Source organism: Condylura cristata, unplaced genomic scaffold, assembly GCF_000260355.1.
Source record: "Condylura cristata isolate star-nosed mole 26May11 unplaced genomic scaffold, ConCri1.0 scaffold00004, whole genome shotgun sequence".
In the NCBI taxonomy this organism is placed as follows: domain Eukaryota; kingdom Metazoa; phylum Chordata; class Mammalia; order Eulipotyphla; family Talpidae; genus Condylura; species Condylura cristata.
The window spans coordinates 66,016,043-66,035,785 of record NW_004567105.1 but is presented as its reverse complement, the minus strand read 5'-3'; the positions used below and the strand labels follow the sequence as shown (position 1 = coordinate 66,035,785).

At 44.0% G+C, this 19,743-nt stretch overlaps 2 protein-coding genes across 4 annotated transcripts in view; one reads left to right on the top strand and one right to left on the bottom strand.

Moving 5' to 3' along the window:
• CTNNB1 (catenin (cadherin-associated protein), beta 1, 88kDa) overlaps positions 1–8,040 on the top strand; it is a 28,545-nt gene extending 20,505 nt beyond the window's left edge. The window contains exons 7-16 of one of the 3 annotated variants that reach the window (XM_004676283.2): positions 704–848; positions 2,505–2,608; positions 2,693–3,031; positions 3,202–3,360; positions 4,461–4,580; positions 4,927–5,077; positions 5,171–5,292; positions 5,957–6,017; positions 6,748–6,968; positions 7,430–8,040. In XM_004676283.2, coding sequence (XP_004676340.1) covers positions 704–848; positions 2,505–2,608; positions 2,693–3,031; positions 3,202–3,360; positions 4,461–4,580; positions 4,927–5,077; positions 5,171–5,292; positions 5,957–6,017; positions 6,748–6,956 — 1,410 coding nt within the window. In that variant the 3' untranslated portion in view covers positions 6,957–6,968; positions 7,430–8,040. Of the gene's footprint in view, positions 1–703; positions 849–2,504; positions 2,609–2,692; positions 3,032–3,201; positions 3,361–4,460; positions 4,581–4,926; positions 5,078–5,170; positions 5,293–5,956; positions 6,018–6,747 lie in introns of all 3 variants that reach the window. The other 2 variants (XM_004676282.2, XM_004676281.2) reach the window with 2 other exon arrangements.
• A 4,199-nt stretch (positions 8,041–12,239) lies between these two features.
• The window catches only part of ULK4 (unc-51 like kinase 4), a 350,684-nt gene continuing 343,180 nt past the window's right edge, over positions 12,240–19,743 (bottom strand). Inside the window, exons 36-37 of the mRNA XM_012735176.1 lie at positions 15,000–15,085; positions 12,240–12,410 (exon numbers count right to left, since the gene is read on the bottom strand). Coding sequence (XP_012590630.1) covers positions 12,347–12,410; positions 15,000–15,085 — 150 coding nt within the window. The 3' untranslated portion in view covers positions 12,240–12,346. The remainder of the gene's footprint in view (positions 12,411–14,999; positions 15,086–19,743) is intronic.

The following is a 19,743-nucleotide window of genomic DNA, read 5'->3' as shown; positions in this document are numbered from 1 at the left end:
GGGGAGACAAAGGGCGGGCGGGGGAAGCCGAGGACAGACACATGAGGGAAGGGAAGGAAGAGCAACTACTGAGTCACACCACTAAGGAGGGCAGTGGGCGAGAGGAACGGCCCACCGCACCTTGTGTGGGTTTGCTCCCTGGGTGGGGATCGAACTCAGGCCCTAGCAGCCGTAGCGCCTCAGCACTGAGCCTTAACCCACTAGGCTAACAGGGAAGCCCTCCTTGGAGCCTGCTTTTCCCCCTGCTAGTACTTCTCCGAGGGCACACAACTGCTTTGGCAATGGTGGGCTGAGGTTCCCTTTCTCAAGCAAATTCAGGTGCAAGTCCTGTGCCCTGAGCAGACAGGTGAGGTATAAACAAGGCAGCCACGGCCTGGTATTCACCTGGAGGGGCCTGCATGCAGGAGTCCTCAAGGTATAAACAAGGCAGCCTCAAGGTTTTTTGTATTTTCCTTTTCTTCTGCTGTGACCATTGTGGGAAGATGATGATTGGACCAACTTTGATATATTCTTGGTAGGACTGGTATATCTTAGTTGGGATCCTGTATAGAAAAGGGTATTTAATAGGACGCCAGCATAACGAGTGTGGGGTTGGCGTCTAGAAATACATTTAAAGTAAGTGGCAAGCTGGGTGAAATTTTTAAGTCTTTCTTTAGGTATTTGATCAAGATTCCACAACTAATAGTATATACATGTCTTCTAGCTGATCATTCTGGCGAGTGGTGGACCTCAAGCTTTAGTAAATATAATGAGAACCTATACTTATGAGAAACTACTGTGGACCACAAGCAGAGTGCTGAAAGTGCTATCTGTCTGCTCTAGTAATAAGCCAGCTATTGTAGAAGCTGGTAAGTATATGTGTTTTTGTGCTCATGTATATAGAATATACTGTTCTAATGAATTTAAATGTCTTGGGGAAAAAGAGATAAAAGTAGTAGATGGTTCTATTTAGTTTGTAGCCAAGGTCACCTTCATATGAAAACGTTTGTTTCTCCTTGCTAGCTGCAAGTTGGTAGTATTTAAGCCACATTTAGGCATAGTTCTCATTACTCATCAAAGATTACAGCTATGTTTGGCTTAAACAAGTTATTAGCAAAGATTTTGCTTTGCTAATAGACTTATAAATAGGTGAAATTGTGTCACAGCCTACTAATGTTACTAAAAGTACAGTGATAATAGCTAAGCAGTGTTCTGTTTCATATAGCTATAATTGTGTGTTTATATTGGTTGTAGAAGAACCTATGGCCTGCACTAGGCCCTCTTGGTCTTCTTGTCATGAAGATACAGTTACTCTTTAGCTACCATCCATCCTTTTTTTTTTTCTTTCAACTGGAAGAGGAAGAATAAAAAGCATCTAATAGAAGAAAATATTGGGAGTTAAGTGTAGAGTTGGTGACACCTATATCCCTCCCACTTATTGAAAGTAATTTTACCTGATAGTATATGGAAGACTGGTATATTGTGACTGTCTAGGATAGCTGCTGGCAGTGTGACAGTAGACTTGTAGATAGGAAAGTGGGGCTGACTTCATATAGAACAGGGCAGTGTAGATTTTGCCAGCTATTTCATAAATACTGGTAGTTCTTGTGAAAAATGCAGTTATTTATATACTTAATGAGAATCCCTGGTATGTCAAATTAGGCACCTGAAAATGTATGAGACTGGAGGCCTAGGAGTCCTTAAGATGTTTCAAACCTAGGTGCTTCTGATATTAAATGCTGTAGTATGTACGGCCTCTATATAGTCAGTTTGATGAGGGTGACAAAAATATCAAAAAAGATTACGAATTGGAATGAGTGTTATGAAACACCAAATGATGACGCAGCATTAATGGGGATCACTATTCCCTTGAGGGATTTAATGCCTTAGAGGCAGAGAAAGGAGACATGTCCTGAAGGAAGAAAAGAGGGTCTTGAGTTTAGGTGCTAAGGAGAAGGTCTTACTGGAATTTAGTAATGATTGGCTAGATGAAGAGCTCAGTTCAGGGAGGGTCTAAATGGAAGCTCCTCAGGGTCTTGTCTTATATAGTTCCTGCCAAAAGCATCCCTTGTGTAGTTTTTTTTTCATAGCACTTAACACCATCCTAGATACTATATAATTCTATTAATTCTGTGTTTATTGTTGCCTCCATCAATAATATACCGTAAGCTCCATGAATATGGGAATATTTTAATAATTTTGCTCACAGGTATAGCTCCAATTTTAAATATGGTTTGGTCTTGAATAAATGTTTTTGGAATGGATGGAAGGAAATAAGTGGAGCTAATGACTGCTGTCCATAGAGGAAGGCATACTAGATACCCACAAATGTGTTTTACTAGTGAGGTGACCTGAAAAGTAAAGGAAAGCTGAACAATATCATCTAAGAAAATCAAAGCAAATACTTGAAGAATAAGCTTTAGAAATAAAGAGGGCCTCCCTTTAATATTAGAGAAGCTATTTAGTGCTTAAAGGAATTGATAATGGCCATTCTCTTCGAATTTTTTTTTTTTTTACTCTGCCAGGGGGAATGCAAGCTTTAGGACTACACCTAACAGATCCAAGTCAACGTCTTGTTCAGAACTGTCTTTGGACTCTTAGGAATCTTTCAGATGCTGCAACTAAACAGGTACAAATTTTAGTTAGTTACACCACTGTACTGGTAGTAAAGTTAAGATGAATATGCACTGAGAATCTGTTTTTATCTCCTTAGGAAGGAATGGAAGGTCTACTTGGGACCCTTGTTCAGCTTCTGGGCTCAGATGATATAAATGTGGTCACCTGTGCAGCTGGAATTCTTTCTAATCTCACTTGCAATAATTACAAGAACAAGATGATGGTGTGCCAAGTGGGTGGAATAGAAGCTCTTGTGCGTACTGTCCTTCGTGCTGGTGACAGAGAGGATATTACTGAACCTGCCATCTGTGCTCTTCGTCATCTGACCAGCCGACACCAGGAAGCAGAAATGGCCCAGAATGCTGTTCGCCTTCACTATGGACTTCCAGTTGTGGTTAAACTCTTACACCCACCATCCCATTGGCCCCTGATAAAGGTAAAAAGTAGAAGGTTGAAGAATTGAAAATAAAGGCTGGGATGGGACTATGGTTCTAAAGTTTTGCTGTAGTGAGTGTTAAAGTGATACCCATAGATTTAATGTGGGAATTTTAAAATAAGAAATGGTTGTTGTTGAGCTGTACAACACTTCTTTATTCTTATCTGCAGGCTACCGTTGGTTTGATTCGAAATCTTGCCCTTTGTCCTGCAAATCATGCACCTTTACGGGAGCAGGGTGCCATACCACGACTAGTTCAGTTGCTGGTTCGTGCTCACCAGGATACCCAGCGCCGTACATCTATGGGTGGAACACAGCAGCAATTTGTGGTAGGTAAATTATTATAGACATCTGCCTATTTAGAAGGAGTTATAAATCTATGTGAACCTGAACTACTTTGGATTCCTCCATCCTGCTTGAGGGATAAGGATGCTTCCTGACTAAAAAACTGACAATGTTGTGACTATAAAGAAGATAGTAATGCGACCCCTAATTGTTTCCTTTGAAAAGCCCTTTGCATTATCAGTTCTAAAGGGTAAATCCAAATCTGATTTCAGAGTGCATTCCTTGCCACATGTGTTTTACCTACAAATATTTGACATACCTTTTCTGCATCTTTTCAGGAGTGGCTTAAACTATTTCAGGAACCTTAAGGATATTATTGACAAGTTCTAAAAATAATAGCATTTCTGAAAACTTTACCTTATAACCCCAGCCTAAAAGCTTTAATGTTTAGTTTGTAATCTTAAAAAACTAGCTTCATATAAAGTGCCTAAAAACAATTATTCAGAATAAGACCTTCAAAGAATTACTAAATTACTTTAAAAAACAAAGCCAGGCCTCCCAGAAAAATTGGAGAAAAAAAAAAAAAAGCTGCCAAAAGTGGTTAGAATAAAATTATCCCAATATCCCAAATATGCAGAAAAAATATGTATTTCCTTCTCCCTTGGAGGGTGTCTCAGTTGAATTTGACTTGGTGAGGTGGATTTCTGCTGGCAGCTCAGTAATTTCAGCAGTTGATAAAATTTTGATAATTTGTCACCAAGATGTACAAAATTAGATGGAGGGAGCTTGTCAAAGAAAATATTGGCATAGTCTGAGTTTTACTTTCCCATCTTTGTGTCTCTTATAGTCCTTTTACCCAGAGGGGTTGGTGTCCTCACTATATGAAAGGTTATCCTTGGGATTCAGAGGTTTATTGATTTGTACTTTGTTCAACCACTTGGGGGTGGGGGGGTGCTGCCAAGAACACCCCACATTCTAGTTAATGGAATCTTCATTCCTGAACTAACTGTAAGTTATAGGGAACTCTGACTGTTTAGTGTGTAACTGTAGTCTAGTAATGGCTACTCAGAAAGCTTTTCAATTTTTTAGAGAGGAGAATACCCTCTCTCAAATGCCTTGTTAACCTTTTTTTTTCTTTTGATAGGAGGGAGTCCGCATGGAAGAAATAGTTGAAGGCTGCACTGGCGCCCTTCACATCCTAGCTCGGGACGTTCACAACCGAATTGTAATCAGAGGACTAAACACCATTCCATTGTTTGTGCAGGTATGTTGGTTTTGGTTTTAAGTAAGGTTTTCTAGCTTTTATAGATCCAAAAGACTTGAGGATTTTAATAAAATTTTGGGGAACTGCGGTAAAATAACAGGTGTGCCAGCATTTACAAAATACCTGCCGATGTCCCCTGCCAAAGAATGAAAATATATAGTGTCCTTTATGTGCCATAGGAGAAAAACTGGGATTTGGAGCATCAGTGGGGGGGAAAAAAATCTTAATATATATATATATAATGTCAGTGCTGCTTACAGGCTCTCTGTCTGAATTGAGAATGTTTGCTCACCATGTTTTTAACTTCACTTTATAATTAGATTTTTCTTGTGTATTTTTTCCTTAGCTGCTTTATTCTCCCATTGAAAATATCCAAAGAGTAGCTGCCGGGGTCCTCTGTGAACTTGCTCAGGACAAGGAGGCTGCAGAAGCTATTGAAGCTGAAGGAGCCACAGCTCCTCTGACAGAATTACTTCACTCTAGGAATGAAGGTGTGGGTAAGTAAAAAAAGAACCTAAGTCTTGAGCTGGTGTGCACAGCCAAGCCTCAGCTTTGCCTTAAGGGCCTTTTTTCCCCTCTCCCCAACCCAGCAACATATGCAGCTGCTGTCTTGTTCCGAATGTCTGAGGACAAGCCCCAGGATTACAAGAAAAGGCTTTCAGTTGAACTGACCAGTTCTCTCTTCAGAACAGAGCCAATGGCTTGGAATGAGGTGAGTGTGTGTATTTGGCAGATAGGAGGACATTTTGTGGTTTTCCCTCAGTACATATTTATTTCTGCTATCTTACTAAGTGCCGTGAGGAAGAACAGGCTTGCTGCTTTAGAATTCACGAGGGGGGTAGACGGAAAAACTTTTAGGTTAAAGCATATTTTTCAAAAGGAAGGGGCAGTTCAATTTATTTAACAATACACACTACTTTTCTACTTGAATTTCTATGAACCCTAAAAGTTCATTCAGTTGTGTTAGCCCATATATAGTGGATTATACTTGATTGTTGGGAAGTGATCCTGCTATACATTGCTACATGCCATAAAAAAAGGGGGCAAATGAAATATTCCAACTGTTGAGCTCTGACTTTTCCTCACCCACAAGCCTGTTGTCTGTTAAGTGGCAATTTGCCTTTCCAGCTGCTCAGACAAAAAAAATCTCTCAAAACAGCCTGTGTGTCATGAGCTCGTTTCAGGAATACTAACTTTGCCTGTTTTGTTTACTATTGTGTCTCTTAACATCCAGAACAGTGCTTTTGCACATAGTAGGTACTTTGTAGGAAAACATTTGTTAGGCATAGTGGTTGAGTTGTATAAAGTTTGAAGTAACAGTTTTGAAATTTGAGAATTTTCATTTTGCTTCCTTACCTTGTACCCATTTAATCTAGCCTGCTGATCTTGGACTTGATATTGGTGCCCAGGGAGAACCGCTTGGATATCGCCAGGATGGTATGTGTCTCACATTTCTCAGTTAACTACAGATCAAGCTAAAGTTCCAGTTGGCTTTATCAAAAGATCTGGGTTGCTCATCTGGGAAACCAGTGTTGGCAGGAAATTAGTGGCAGTAATTAAAGGCAGTTTTTAAATTCCTCAGTCAGCAATTGGCTCACACCAACAAATAAGCACTACTGTGGGACCTCTGTAGTGCATGTAACCAATTGCTTGGTTTGTTTTTTTTCCCTTATCAGAGAATCCTTAACACCTGTGTCTGCAACCCACCCAGGATGTGAAAATGGGAAACTCTTGTCCCCAAGCTCAGATCTAGGGTGGGTGTTTTTACAAAGTTGTGTTATCAGGGTATTCTAAAAAGCTAACCCAAAGTGGTCGATGGCGTCATGGGGATAGATTGTAACTAAAGCATTAACGTTTATAAGCTAGTTGTTACCACGACAAATACATAAATATCTGCCCTTCAAGATAAAGCAAAGGTTTCATTGGAATGTTTTTCTTGGTATCACCTGGACTCTTATAACTTAGCCTCCACCTGTCATCTCCTAACCCTGTGCTCACATATACAAGACATTGTTGCTATCCTCTGGAGTCTTAGAGCTCTGCCTTCATAACTGCAGAATATCCAGAATAACAAAGGACTCTGTCTTTGGTAGAAACAGAAGTTAGTACTTACCCAAATTTCATTGTTAGGTTGTCTTGACCATTGTGCTGCCTCTGACTCTTCTAGATCCCAGCTATCGTTCTTTTCACTCTGGTGGATACGGCCAGGATGCCTTGGGTATGGACCCCATGATGGAGCATGAGATGGGTGGCCACCACCCTGGTGCTGACTATCCAGTTGATGGGCTGCCAGATCTAGGGCATGCCCAGGACCTCATGGATGGGCTGCCTCCAGGTGACAGCAATCAGCTGGCCTGGTTTGATACTGACCTGTAAATCATCCTTTAGGTAAGAAGTTACAAAAGCCAGTTTGGGTAAAATACTTTTACTCTGCCTACAGAACTTCAGAAAGACCTGGTTGGGTAGGGTGGGAGTGATTTAGGCCTATCTGTAAATCTGCCACAAAAACAGATACTTTGAAAGGAGATGTCTTGGAACATTTGAATGTTCTCAGATTTCTGGTTGTTATGTGGTCATGTGTGGAAGTTATTGACTTTAATGTTTTTGCCACAGCTTTGCAACTTAATACTCAAATGAGTAACATTTGCTGTTTTAAACATTAATAGCAGCCTTTCTCTCTTTATACAGCTGTATTGTCTGAACTTGCATTGTGAATTGGCCTGTAGAGTTGCTGAGAGGGCTCAAGGGGTGGGCTGGTATCTCAGAAAGTGCCTGACACACTAACCAAGCTGAGTTTCCTATGGGAACAATTGAAGTAAAACTTTTTGTTCTGGTCCTTTTTGGTCGAGGAGTAACAATACAAATGGATTTTGGGAGTGACCCAAGAAGTGAAGAATACACAAGAATGGATCACAAGATGGAATTTATCAAACTCTAGCCTTGCTTGTTAAATTTTTTTTTTAATATCTGTAATGGTACTGACTTTGCTTGCTTTGAAAAGTAGCTCTTTTAATTTTTTTTTTTGCAGTAAACTTAGTTTTTTAAGTCTCTCGTAGTGTTAAGTTATAGTGAATACTGCTACAGCAATTTCTAATTTTTAAGAATTGAGTAATGGTGTAGAACACTAATTCATAATCACTCTAATTGTAATCTGAATAAAGTGTAACATTGTGTAGCCTTTTTTTGTATAAAATAGACAAATAGAAATGGTCCAATTAGTTTCCTTTTTAATATGCTTAAAATAAGCAGGTGGATCTATTTCATGTTTTTGATCAAAAACTTTATTTGGGATATATGTATGGGGTAGGGTAAATCAGTAAGAGGTGTTATTTGGAACCTTGTTTTGGACAGTTTACCAGTTGCCTTTTATCCCAAAGTTGTTGTAACCTGCTGTGATAAAATGCTTCAAGAGAAAATACGGTTATAAAAATGGCTCAGAATTAAACTTTTAATTCATTCAGTTGTGTCACTTTTTTTCCTTGTCATTATAGTGGCTTGTGAGGGTAATAAGCGACTATTTGCCAAGTTTTTTTTAATCACTTGACCCTGCATTTGTGTAAGAAGAGAGATTCCTATCACCTTCAGCAGAAGGATTCTGGGCTTAGAGCCTGTCAGCTAGACTGTGTCCACCTGACCTTTTGCACAAGTGACCAAGGAAGGGCTCCCATCTTTCAACTACATAGAACAAAACTGAAAGCCCAGTAGGCAATCCCCACCCCCAAATGCCAGATTCATCCCATTAGATACCATAAGATAATAAAGAACTAAATACCTGATTTGGACTTGAAGCACCTTCAGGTAAGTGTGACTCATTTGAAGAGGGGAATTCCTTCAGCTCCACTTTGAACTAATAATTAGGATGATTTAAGCCTCTGTTTATGTGAACATAATCAGAGTGGGCCTCCTTCCATGCTGTCTGCCAGATAATCCTGTCATCCCGGTGGTAGGTCTGATGAGCTTTAGTTCATCCCTGAGGGCAGAGTCAGTTGACCTGTTAAGACTTGTGTTTTAGGAGAGATGTATTTTTCAGTTCCTTTTTTGTCAAAAATCAACTTTGTCTGTGAAAACATTTTGCAAAATACTCATATTCTTTGTGGTCTAACAGTAATGGGGGATGGGGACATACCACAGTGTAAACATAATTGGGGGAAATTTGCATACCTGGTGAGGTGGTAGGTCTCTGTCCAGAATATCTTCAGTAAGTACAGCTTTTAACAGCTTTTAACATATAAAGAACCATAGCAATTTAAGGAACTTTAAAAAACCATAAAACATTTTCAGAGCTTCACCTAAAGTCATTGTAGTGTTAAAGGTCCACAGTGTGGATGTGAATCCAGCAAGATGGTTAAAGGGACACAGCTAAGAAAACTGTAAAATTGGAATAAAATGTACAGACAGGTTACTTTGGATAAAATGCATGACCATCAATCTGTGTGCAAGTTTTCTTTTGCCTCCAGCTCTAGTATGCTGTGTACAGCTCACCCTGGGCACCCATCACAGTATTTTACTGTTGTACAGTAAAAGACTAGTTTCAGGTACATTATGGGAGTACAGCACCTAGCACATTGATTCAAAGGAAGGGCAAATAAACTCTTAAGTGGATGCTAAAACTAATGCTAGAAGTGATATGATTATAGCCTAACTTTCTTAGTAATCTTAAGTTACCTGGAAAGAAAGAGAGATCTTGGAATTTGATCCCATTGCAGTGATCACCATTGAGCTGAAGAGTAAAAGCTTTTTTCATGTTAGAGTATTGTTCTAACGTAAGACTTGGATTATTTTAATCCTTGACACTGAAAAATCTTGATATATTTATAATTCTTGTTTTGATTACTGTAAAAACAAGATTTAAATGGTGCTGTTTGGTTTATAAAGTAAATAGAGCCAAGTCTTTTTGTATTGTAAGACAGTCTACCCTTGCTTGAATTAATCAAGCACAGTTACAGAGTGTAGGGATTGGTGAGGGTGACACAGGAAAGCTTGTGCTCCCTTTTCCTTAACCATTAGTATCCTCTGTGATGTCCATCCTGCTTCCCGGTAAACTGGAGAGAGGTGATAAGCCTTGATTAGCCACCTGTGCATCAAACCTCAACAGTAGACCAGAGTCCAGATACAGTAGAAGGATCAGTCTTCTTTCACAAGAGTTCTTCAGGACTTTGGATCTCCTTACTGCTTCCCAACCTTGACTTCATGCTTCTACTTTCCATTACTTCCCTCCTCAGCCTCACCAAAGCTTAAAGCTATTGGGATTTAAACTTCAGCAATGGCCTAGTTCCCACCCTATGCCAAGTGGCCGGGAATATTGTAGTTTCCTTTGCCTTCTGTTTCTTCCTGAGGCTACTACCTCAGCCCTGACATAAATGCACGTATCAGGTTTATTTTCTACATTGTACTTTCCACCACAGGAGGAAGTATAAAGCAGTTCTTGCTTCAGGTGGAGTCAGGACAGCCTCAGCCAGCAGAGCGCCCCCCCCCCCCCCACAGACGCACAGAAATGCCTGTCCTATTTTGATGGGGGAAACATGAAGAGCTGAACAAGTACAGAGAACCCAGTAAAATGTTGCATCCTTAGCTTCCCTAGATGACTTTTCAGTTCCTCAGGATTCATGTTAGTGGTGGGGGAAGATGAGACCCTTGCTCTGCCTTCTTTGCTATTCTGCAATTTCAGGACACCATTCCTGGAAAAGCTGAGGCTGTGGATTTAGCTAGTTGGCAAATGAGTTCAGGGGAGAGGCCAATAGATGTCTGGGTCTGGAACCCTCACTACTGCCAGAATTGATGTGGGGAAGAGGGAAACCTCTAAGAACTGAAGCCAGCCTGCAAAGCCAAATACGAGGGGCCTCCTGCACAGGGAGGTCAGGAAGAGTTACAGACCTCAACCTCTCCTGCTCAGCCAGCCTGCTCCGTCTCCTTCCTGGGCTCACAGCTTCACATTTGGCACTTGGGGGAGTAACCCCCCACCCACCAATTCCAGGAGCATGGAGCCTCTCACCCGAGTGGGAGGCTTCCACAGGGTGGCCTGAGTGTCCTGGCACTCAGCTGCATCCATGGCCCTGCAGCAGCCTTGCTTGCCACCCACTCGCATACGGCCACACACAGCCGGAATTGGGCCAATCAGCAGAAGAGTTAAGTGGTGTTCTGACCTTCCATTTTTCACCTTGAATAAAAGATTCCTTCCTGCTCAACTTGAAAGGGAAAACAAGAATCTCTCATCGCTCTGAAGTTATTTCTGGGAATACTTCAGGCCCAGAACTGCAGGGTATTTCACCCATAGAAATGAATGGAGACAATGGCTTTCCTGGGCAAACAATGCCTGAGCCCGAGACCAGCAGGCAACAACTTAAGCGAAGGCAGGGCTGTGGCTGCTCTTCCACCCTCCCAGCACATGAACACAGCCTGGTAAGGGGACACTGCCCACCAGGATTTAGCATGGGGTCTTCTCCCTGTGGGAAAAAACACAGGGATCAAGTGAAACTGCCCGCTCCTAGGTGGGGCACCATCCTACACAACTATTTGCTCCTTGAGCCCTGGACACCTAGTGAGAGTAGTGGGGAGGGTGGCACATGCAGGTTAAAGAATTGTGAGGGCTTGGGTAAGTTGACTGCTTCCTCGAGACTCAATTTCAGAAGAGGCAGAAAAGTTGTGGCAGGAATTAAATGAGCTGACCACCTCTAATGGAGTTGGGCTCAGCGCTGCCATGTTTATTACAAAGCCAACTGTAAGTTGATGAACTACCCAGACCACTGTGGTAGCTGTTGATGACAGTGACCCATTTCCCATGGTAGAGTAGAGGGGCACCTAGAGCCCCCATAGCTACCATGTCTGGTGGCCCCACCTTCACCTACCTAGGGCACCTAGGACAGAACCCCTTTTAGGTTTGGAGCAGTGGTTTTCTGGCACTCAGAGCAACCGCATCCTTTGATCTCGCCTAATCATTCCATTCAGAGGCCTCAGAGGCACAGGCACCAAAGAGTAGCTCACCTGGTTGAAGCTGCCAAGGAGCCGCCCTCACTTCCTAGTGCAGGCTGAGGAGTAGGCCTTCCTGCAGTTCACCGAATACTTCCACGGGCTTGCCACTGACACAGGTGGTTCTAAGGGAACGGGGAGAAGCTGGAAAGGTTTTAAGGATAAAGGGGTGGAGAGGGTTTGGTAGAGGTGGGGGAAAGGTTCTACCTTGATGCCATCACACCATTTACATGGGCAGACCTTCAAGGATGCCAGCGTTTTCTTACAGCACTTTGCATTCCTTTAGGCAAATTCTAACTACCTTTGTTAGTAGAATCTTGTCAGTCCTCCGAAAGGATTCTTGGAAGACTGTCCCTGAAATGAAGAAAAGCCAGGCAGGTAAAAGTAGGAGGAAGACAGGAACCAAACCTTCAAGAGGGTTGCTCTAGAACTGCGGCAGAGGGAGTATGCATGTCTAGTCCTGCCTTTTAATCTTGGGAGTAGAGAGATGCTTACAGATGCCAGCAGGCTGCAGAAAGTTCCTCATCCACTTGAGCTCAGGCAGTGCAGGCTTTAGAGGAGGGCCATGTGGCCCACAGAGGGCTAGCAAAACTTGGGTTCCCAGATGTACCCAGGGGAGCTGAGGAGGTCTATCTTGAAGGGGTGTTCTAGGGCCCAGCAGTAGTGAGACCACCTCGACCATTAGGTTCTAGGTTCAACTGACTTTATTAGGTCCTAAAACAGCTGTAGATGATGATGTGATGAACAGATGTGGCCAAGGTTTGGTGCTGTGGAGTGCACTCGGGCTAAGTGCCTTCTTGCTACCGTCCAACAACTTGAAGGATTTCAAGGGCCAATGAAGCCACCGCACTGTCAGCAGATGAACTGTGAGAAAAACCAAAGTAGGAACACTTAGGTATCTCTGGCTGAAACACCCACCTCTTTGAGAGGGCTGGTCTTTTTTACACCTAAGCAGCTGATGGCCCAGTGGTTTCCTTAGAGTTGTCATCCTGGGAAGCAGAAACAGCAGGTTCTGGGCACTGATGCCACCAGCTCACGGCCCTAGTGGGGCTCCGCACTGGCTGTGGCAGCACCCCTAAGTGAGGCCTGAGCTTCAGCCCTGACTACTTGATACCTGAAGTGTCTTGACCAGGAGCATTGACAGTTGTCAGAGCAAATCAGCAGTCAGACACCGCCCGGCCCTGGCAGGCCTACCCAGCACCTGCTTGTGCTGACCACACAGCAGCGGAGGCCCCAGGCCCACCACAACACTGACTCTCCCAGCTGCACTGGTGATGCTGGCCAACCAGCCAGGGGCTTTAGTTTCTTGTTCTTAGGTGTGGATCAGCAATTAAGAGCTTAAAATGGAAATTTTGTTGCCAGAGCAAATTGTTTGAGACACTTTAAACCTGGGCCTTAACAACTGTGAGCAAAGAAAAGCATGACACGTAGCAGGAAACCTTGAAGTATAAAATTAGCTTGGAACATGCTCTTGACTGCACAAAAATAGAGCTGCTGCCAAGAGATGAGGAGGGGGGTGCTGCACAAAAGGCCGATGGAGCTGTGTTCAGGAGAGGGCGCTGTGCACTCCGGCTGTGCATCAAAGGCCGCCTGGGACAACGAACTGTCTCTGGCTGAGGCTGGGCTAGTCTAGTGGGGCCATGCCACCCATCCCACCAGCCAGAGCAGCCCCACTGGCCCGGTGACAGGCAAGGACGACACCCCCAACCTCTGGAAGAGCCACATCAGCATAGAGAGCACTGACAGCCCCTCATTTCTTGCTTAACTTAAGACAACCTTTTGTGTTTAGGCCACCTAAACAAAAGCCCAAGTAAGATAACTCCATAGCAGCGACCTCTCTGCAAGACACCTGCCTGATGTGGACGTTTTTGTTGCTGGAATGTTGGGTGAGGGGAGAGCTGAGACTGCTGGCTTCCCGGAGCACTTGGCTTGCTTGGATACATATGGTCCCAGCCCTCCCAAATTGATGCATGCGAGGACATACTGGCTTTGGCTAGGTGAAGAGTCCCCACACAGGCAGACCCTGGAGGGGAAGGGCTTTCTGGAACGATCCACAGAATTCCACTCTTCCCCATGGTCTCCCATACCTTCCTCAGCACAACTCAGAGTTGCTTCATCGCAGCTGGCTGCACAAGGCCAGGGGTGGACATCACCTGCACCTCACAGACCAGTCTAGCAGAAGGTCTGTGACCCAGCCCAGGGAGTTGCTGTCCACGTCTTACACCATGGGTCAGCAAGGCGAGGAAGGGCTCTGCCCTTCAAAGTTAGCTTGTCCTTCCCCTCACCTCACAGAGGCAGGCCCAAGAGCAAACCTGACTTAGCTGAAGAGAGGAGGGGCGGGCAGGCAGGCTAGGCGATGGTATCCCCTTCCCATCCCATCCGGGTGGGGTTGTATGTGAAAAGGCTGGATGGAGTTGAGCCTTCTTCAGATTCACCTCAGTAATGTTTCAACCACCCGTTTTTCTCCAAATTGATACCAAACCCCAAATACCAGGAAGCAAATTTCATGGCAAACTATCAAGAACGCCAGGCATCATTCCACGTCCTGAAAACCCAGTGAAGGCCTGCACCCCTATTGGTGGTGAGGCTTCCTTTCCAGGGCAGAGAGGGCAGCCTCTGGCCACTGCCCTCGGCTCTGGAGACAATGACCTGAGGAAGGCACAGTGACCCACCCATGAATCATGAAACATCTCCTGAGTCTCACCACCCACCGCCCCTGCCAGCTCAAGCACGGCCATCGCAGTGCATCATCACGGCCCCCAGCTGAAGGTGGGTATCTGCCCGCAAACTCTTCTATCCCTTGCAATCAGATCAGAGTGTAGAAGCTTGTAAGCCCTAAGCCCTTCCCATTGGGGGAGGAGTGCATGTCTTTTGGGGCGCAGTCCCCTGCAGGCCTCACCCCTCCAGCCTCAATATCACTGTGGGGCTGGCTGAGGCCAGTTCCTACCTTCACAGGCTGTCACACGTGACAGGGTGACCCTGATTTGTGGATTGCAGAGCACTGGGAGGCTGGCCCAGTCTCACATCGCTTCTGGGAGTCATGGTTCTGTAGGTTCCAGAATTTCTCTCTGATCTTGCCAAGGAAGGCTGCCTGGTACTATGGAGTGGGCTGAACTGTGGGTTCTTTTCTGACCCCAGCCCTGCCCTGGGCCTCCAGAGCCTCTGAAAGTGGCACTCATGAGGTCTCTGGGCAAGGCTGCAAATGTGTATACAGACTGGGCCTGTTGTTTCCTACAAATTGAGTCACATCTCCCACTGGGGTCCCCCTCCCCACCTGCAGATGGGAATGCTGCCTCCCAGCCCCCACCAGCACAGTGGAGATACCCCGAGGGTGGCCTCCCTGGGCAGTAATAGGCTGGGATGTGGTGGCCACCAGTGCACAGGGGGCTGAAGAGGATGGAGTGACAAAGCAGCAGGTCGGAGTGTGTGCACTGGCCTCTGGGGCCTACTTACCCACCAGCTGGGGTCAGCCACTCCAGAGCCTGCAGGAGGCCGCCCGCATTCTTGAGACTCTCTAGTTGCTTCTCACTGGAGGTGACCTGCAGAGGAAGGAGGAGAACTGGGTTAGCTGACCCACCACTGTCTCATGCTCTGTTGGATGGGCCACCTGAGTCTCCCACTGCCTGTGGCAATGAGAGTGTGCCCTGAGCCCCCAGCCAGGGTGCTGCTGTTCATGAGGCAGGAAGCAGTAACCCCTGTGGAGGTGTATGAGGGGCCCCTCAGGGGTCAGAATGTGCCAGGTTAGGGTGGAGCCACAGATCTCTCAGGAGGTGTGCGTTCCAAAAACCTGAACTCTCCAGGTAAAGCAAGTTACGTGTGAATAGAATTTCCAGTTAGTGCTGAACCCCAGTGGTCATGTGTACCTGGGCTCTGAGTCCAACATGACCACTTGCGTATAAACTGAAGTGTCATTCTGGGCATATGGTGATCTGGGTGGCCTGAGAGAAGGTATCAATGACCAGGCTTCCTTGTTAACGGCTATAGTCAAGGGACAAACCAGAAAAACACTTGGGCATCCCGGACTCTGCATCACCTTTGTGAAAAATCAAACTCTCAGGACTGGCTGGGACCCAGTCTGGGCTTCCAAAGACCTCATTCAGCCCCTCCACAACATGAGTTTGTGTTTTGCAAGGCAGAGGGGAGACTTATTTACTGCTCGTCTTCATTCTCCATTCTTGTCCTACTTGTTCTTTAAATATTTTGCAGTGAACATAGCACCTGCAGAAACAGCACAGTTCTGCAATTTCCTACATATTTTCTCATAGATTCTTTTCTGCAGCCTCACCTGGCAAGGTGAGCATAGAGCGTGTTGTATAGAGGTAAGAGGTCAAGTGAGATTAAAGGGTGCTGGGGAGAGCCTGATACTATGCCCACCATGAAGCTGGAACCATTGTGGGCTCAGTCAACTCACTGTGCCACTGTTCTTCTTCCCACTCGATACTGTGGCCCGGACTGGACTGTCATCTGTCCAGTTTCAAGAAGAGGCTGAATATTTCTTAATCGCTCATGGTGATAAAGAACATCACTGGGATCACGGAGTCCACTTCAGTGTGGACTCTGAATGACTTTGCCCGTCTACTCAAACACTACTACCTGAGTTGCCAGAGACTACTGCCAGCTCAACCACATCAGGTGTGACTTCTACAAGGATTCACATCTTAAAATCTGCTGAAATTACACACTCAACTTGGTGAAATTCAAATGGTTGCTGCTTAAAAATGTCAGCTATACTCAGTTATGTCTCAGGTGTGTGCAAACTGAAACTGAAAGGGTCTTCAGTGAGGAATCCCACCTTTTATTCCCCTAAAACTGTGCCTCATACCATTCAGTAAGCTAGACCCAGACACACTGTCCCAGTCAGACTTACCAAGGGCTTATGAGTGGGGGCTGAGGTCCCAAAAATTACCCCACAGAAGGCACAAAGAAACAACACTCATTCACAAGGCTAGGTAGAAGGCACAGGAGAAAAATACAGTGACAATTATCTGGTCAAAAGAAGAGACCAAAACAGCATCGTATTGGCATAAACAAAACCAACAAAATGAATTGAAAACAAGCATTTTTGGCCATTTAACTGAGCTCTTACTAACATTATCATCTGCTACTCTGTATATAAAGAGGAGTTATTTAGAAAATAAAGATTTTGGTCCTCCCTGGTGGCACAGCAGGTTAAAGCACAGCACTAAGAAGCTAACGCCACTTCCACATGAGTTCAATCCCCACCCCGGAGGTGACCCACATGGCGCTGCAGATCCCTCCTGACCCACCCACCGCTCCCCTCAGTAGTGTACTTTGTCAATCTGCCTGTTCTGCTCCCTACTCTGTCTCTGGTGGATCCTTTCACCTCCCCTGTACCTCTGGCCTGTACTCCAGTTCTGTATGCACAAATCAATCTTTTAAAAAAGAAAGATTTTAAATAGTATCAGTCTAGTTCTGGGCAACGCAGTACCTATCCTCTGAATGCAACTGCAAAAGCGAGAGAACGCACAGCACAGCTACTTGACACATAAACAGCACAGGCAGATTGCAGAAGGAGACTTGGGTTCAAAGGACTGCCAAGCTACCTTAGCCACTTCTTTCATTCCAAGATAGCCCAAACCCCAGAAATGACATCACAGGGTGGAAAAGAGAGCCCCAGGAAAGGTCAGGTTTGAGGAACGGGAGTGTGATCTCCCTAAAGCTCAGTGTTTGTACACCAACAACCCTCTCTGTGTTTCCCCATTCCTTTCCCTCACTTCACGTTTGCTCCAGGCCCCAGACAACCTGTGGCAGCTGTGACGGCAGTGTCAGGAACAGTAGGAGCCTGCTTCATTTCCTCAGTGTTTGACCCAGATGTGACAATTGTGGAGGTGATCAATTTATAATCAGATAAAAAAAATGGGAACCAGAAAATATTGGGGAGATAATGAATTAGGAACAGCTAGAGAAAGCAACCCCACATAATTGCTTTTGGGTTCCCAGGGTCCCCCTCATGCAAACCATAAACTCAGAGAATTGAGTGAACAAACCTGTGCCCAGTGTCCCAGGCTGACCCCAAGAAGGTAGATACACAAGAGGCCACAGTAACTAGGAACATGTTGAAACTGACTTGGAATAGAAATTAAGTTCTCACCTGGGGCTGCAGTATATTTAGCATAATTATTTGTTGAAACAAAAGTATCAACAGTCTCCACAGGGTTGCAACTAGACAGAGTATCTCAATGTAATATTTAAAATAGCCAGAATAAAATCCAAAATTGCTCTACATACAACCAAACATGAAAGTCTCAACTCATATAAAAAGGAAGTCTGTAAGGACAAAAAATTAGGAGACACAGTTAACAGAATTAACTGAGATTTTAAAAGTGTTGAACAAGCAATCAATACTACTCAAAATAGAATGTAACACTTTTGAAGTAAGTTTAAAACAGAAAACAATAGTATAACAATAGAATGAGATATTAAAACAGAAGTTGCAAAGAAAGGCTAACTGGAAATTTTTGAGTTAAAATTTAATATCCCAAAAGTTTTGAAATCTGAGCACTCTCTTTAGCAGAATGGAGAGGACTAACAGTAAACTAATGACCAACAGAAATGATCCAATCTCAGCACCAGAGAGAAAAAGGATCAAAAACAAATGCAGAGAGCTTCAGGGACAAACACAAAAGGCCATAAAACAGCAGAGCATGAGTGGATGAAAAGGTACTTGAAGAAATCATAGCTAAAACTATTCTCAATGTGGAGAAGTACTTAAACCTACAGATTCATGAAGCTTTAAAAATCCAAATGAGATAAAGAAACCATACTCAAAGAGAGAAACTTGCTAAAGAGGGGGAAATGCTAACAGCAGGCAGCAGAGAATGGTGTCTTACAGGAAAAGTGCAGTGGGGTCCTCACTGTTTTGAGATCAGAAGAGCATGGCATTTTAATAATGTTAAAAACAAAACAATTATCAAACGAGAAGTCTGTAGCAAACAAGTCATTCAGAAACTAAAGTAAAATGAAGATATTCTCCCCCAATCTCATGGAAACGAACTAACTGAAGGGAAGCTAACAGCAGCGGAGGTGTCTCTCCTGCTAAGGGAAGCTTTTGAAAGAGAAAAGGAACATCAGCAGACAGGGAAGTAGGAATAAAGGGAGAGCAACAAAATGATAAATATCTGGGTAGACATAACAGTATATTATTTTTAAAATATATCTGGATAGAAAATAAAAAATATAGTATTGTCTGCAGTGGCTTTCAATATATGTAGCTGTAATACAAGATAACAGAAATGTCATAGGGTGGTATGACTTCTATATTCTGATGGAAGTGGCTAAATACTGACTATAAATACAGAGTAAAGGTATTTTACAGTCCAGTAGACAGTAAAACATAAAATCAGTACTATCAAATGCTCAGATATTAATAGTTTAAAAGAAAGCAGCAAAGAAAAAGAAATAAACAGAAATCAAACAAAAGGTACTTTTTAGACTCTTAACATATCAAGAGTTACATTAATGTAAATTATCTAAATGTAGCAAATGAGTTTTCCTAAATGATTTTTAAAAAACCATTACAAATATATACTTTCTACAGTAATCTTAATTCAAGTAGAGTGTGATAAGTTGATTTTAAAAAGAATGAAAAAGCTAAACCAAGCAAACATGAATCCAAAGAAAGCTAGAATGCCAGTATCATTATCAAAGTAGAATGGAGAATGAAGAAAATTACCAGGGTAAGTAAGGGCATAATATCTTTATAAAAGAGCTGTCATCCAAACTAATTGCTAAACCCTGCCCACAGTCAACCAGGTGAGGCAGTGACAACAGAGAGGACAGTGGCTTGCTGGGTGCAAAATGGCGAGGGGCAAAGCCAGGTGGGTGCCTCCATCCTTATCGAAGGCCTTTGCAAGACGCTGAGGGACAAGGCGAATTTATGTTGAGGAATGTGACTCAGACACGGCTCCCACAAAGCTCATCAGGTGCTCCCGGGAGAGCTGCTTTTTTAGAAACGGGTCTCGGGTGAGAGACGTGCAGCTGTGCCGAGTCAGGCTTGGACAGGCCACGGGCGCTGCTCAGGAGCGTGCAGCACTGTGTGTCTGTGTCGCTAGTGCTTCTGAATGTGTGTGGCAGAAGGAAGCCGAGTTAACGTCAGTTTTCTGATCATGAGTTCCTCCCGACAGGCCCAGGCAACATAGAACAGACTAGAAAAAAGCAGGCGGTGAGACTGACAACA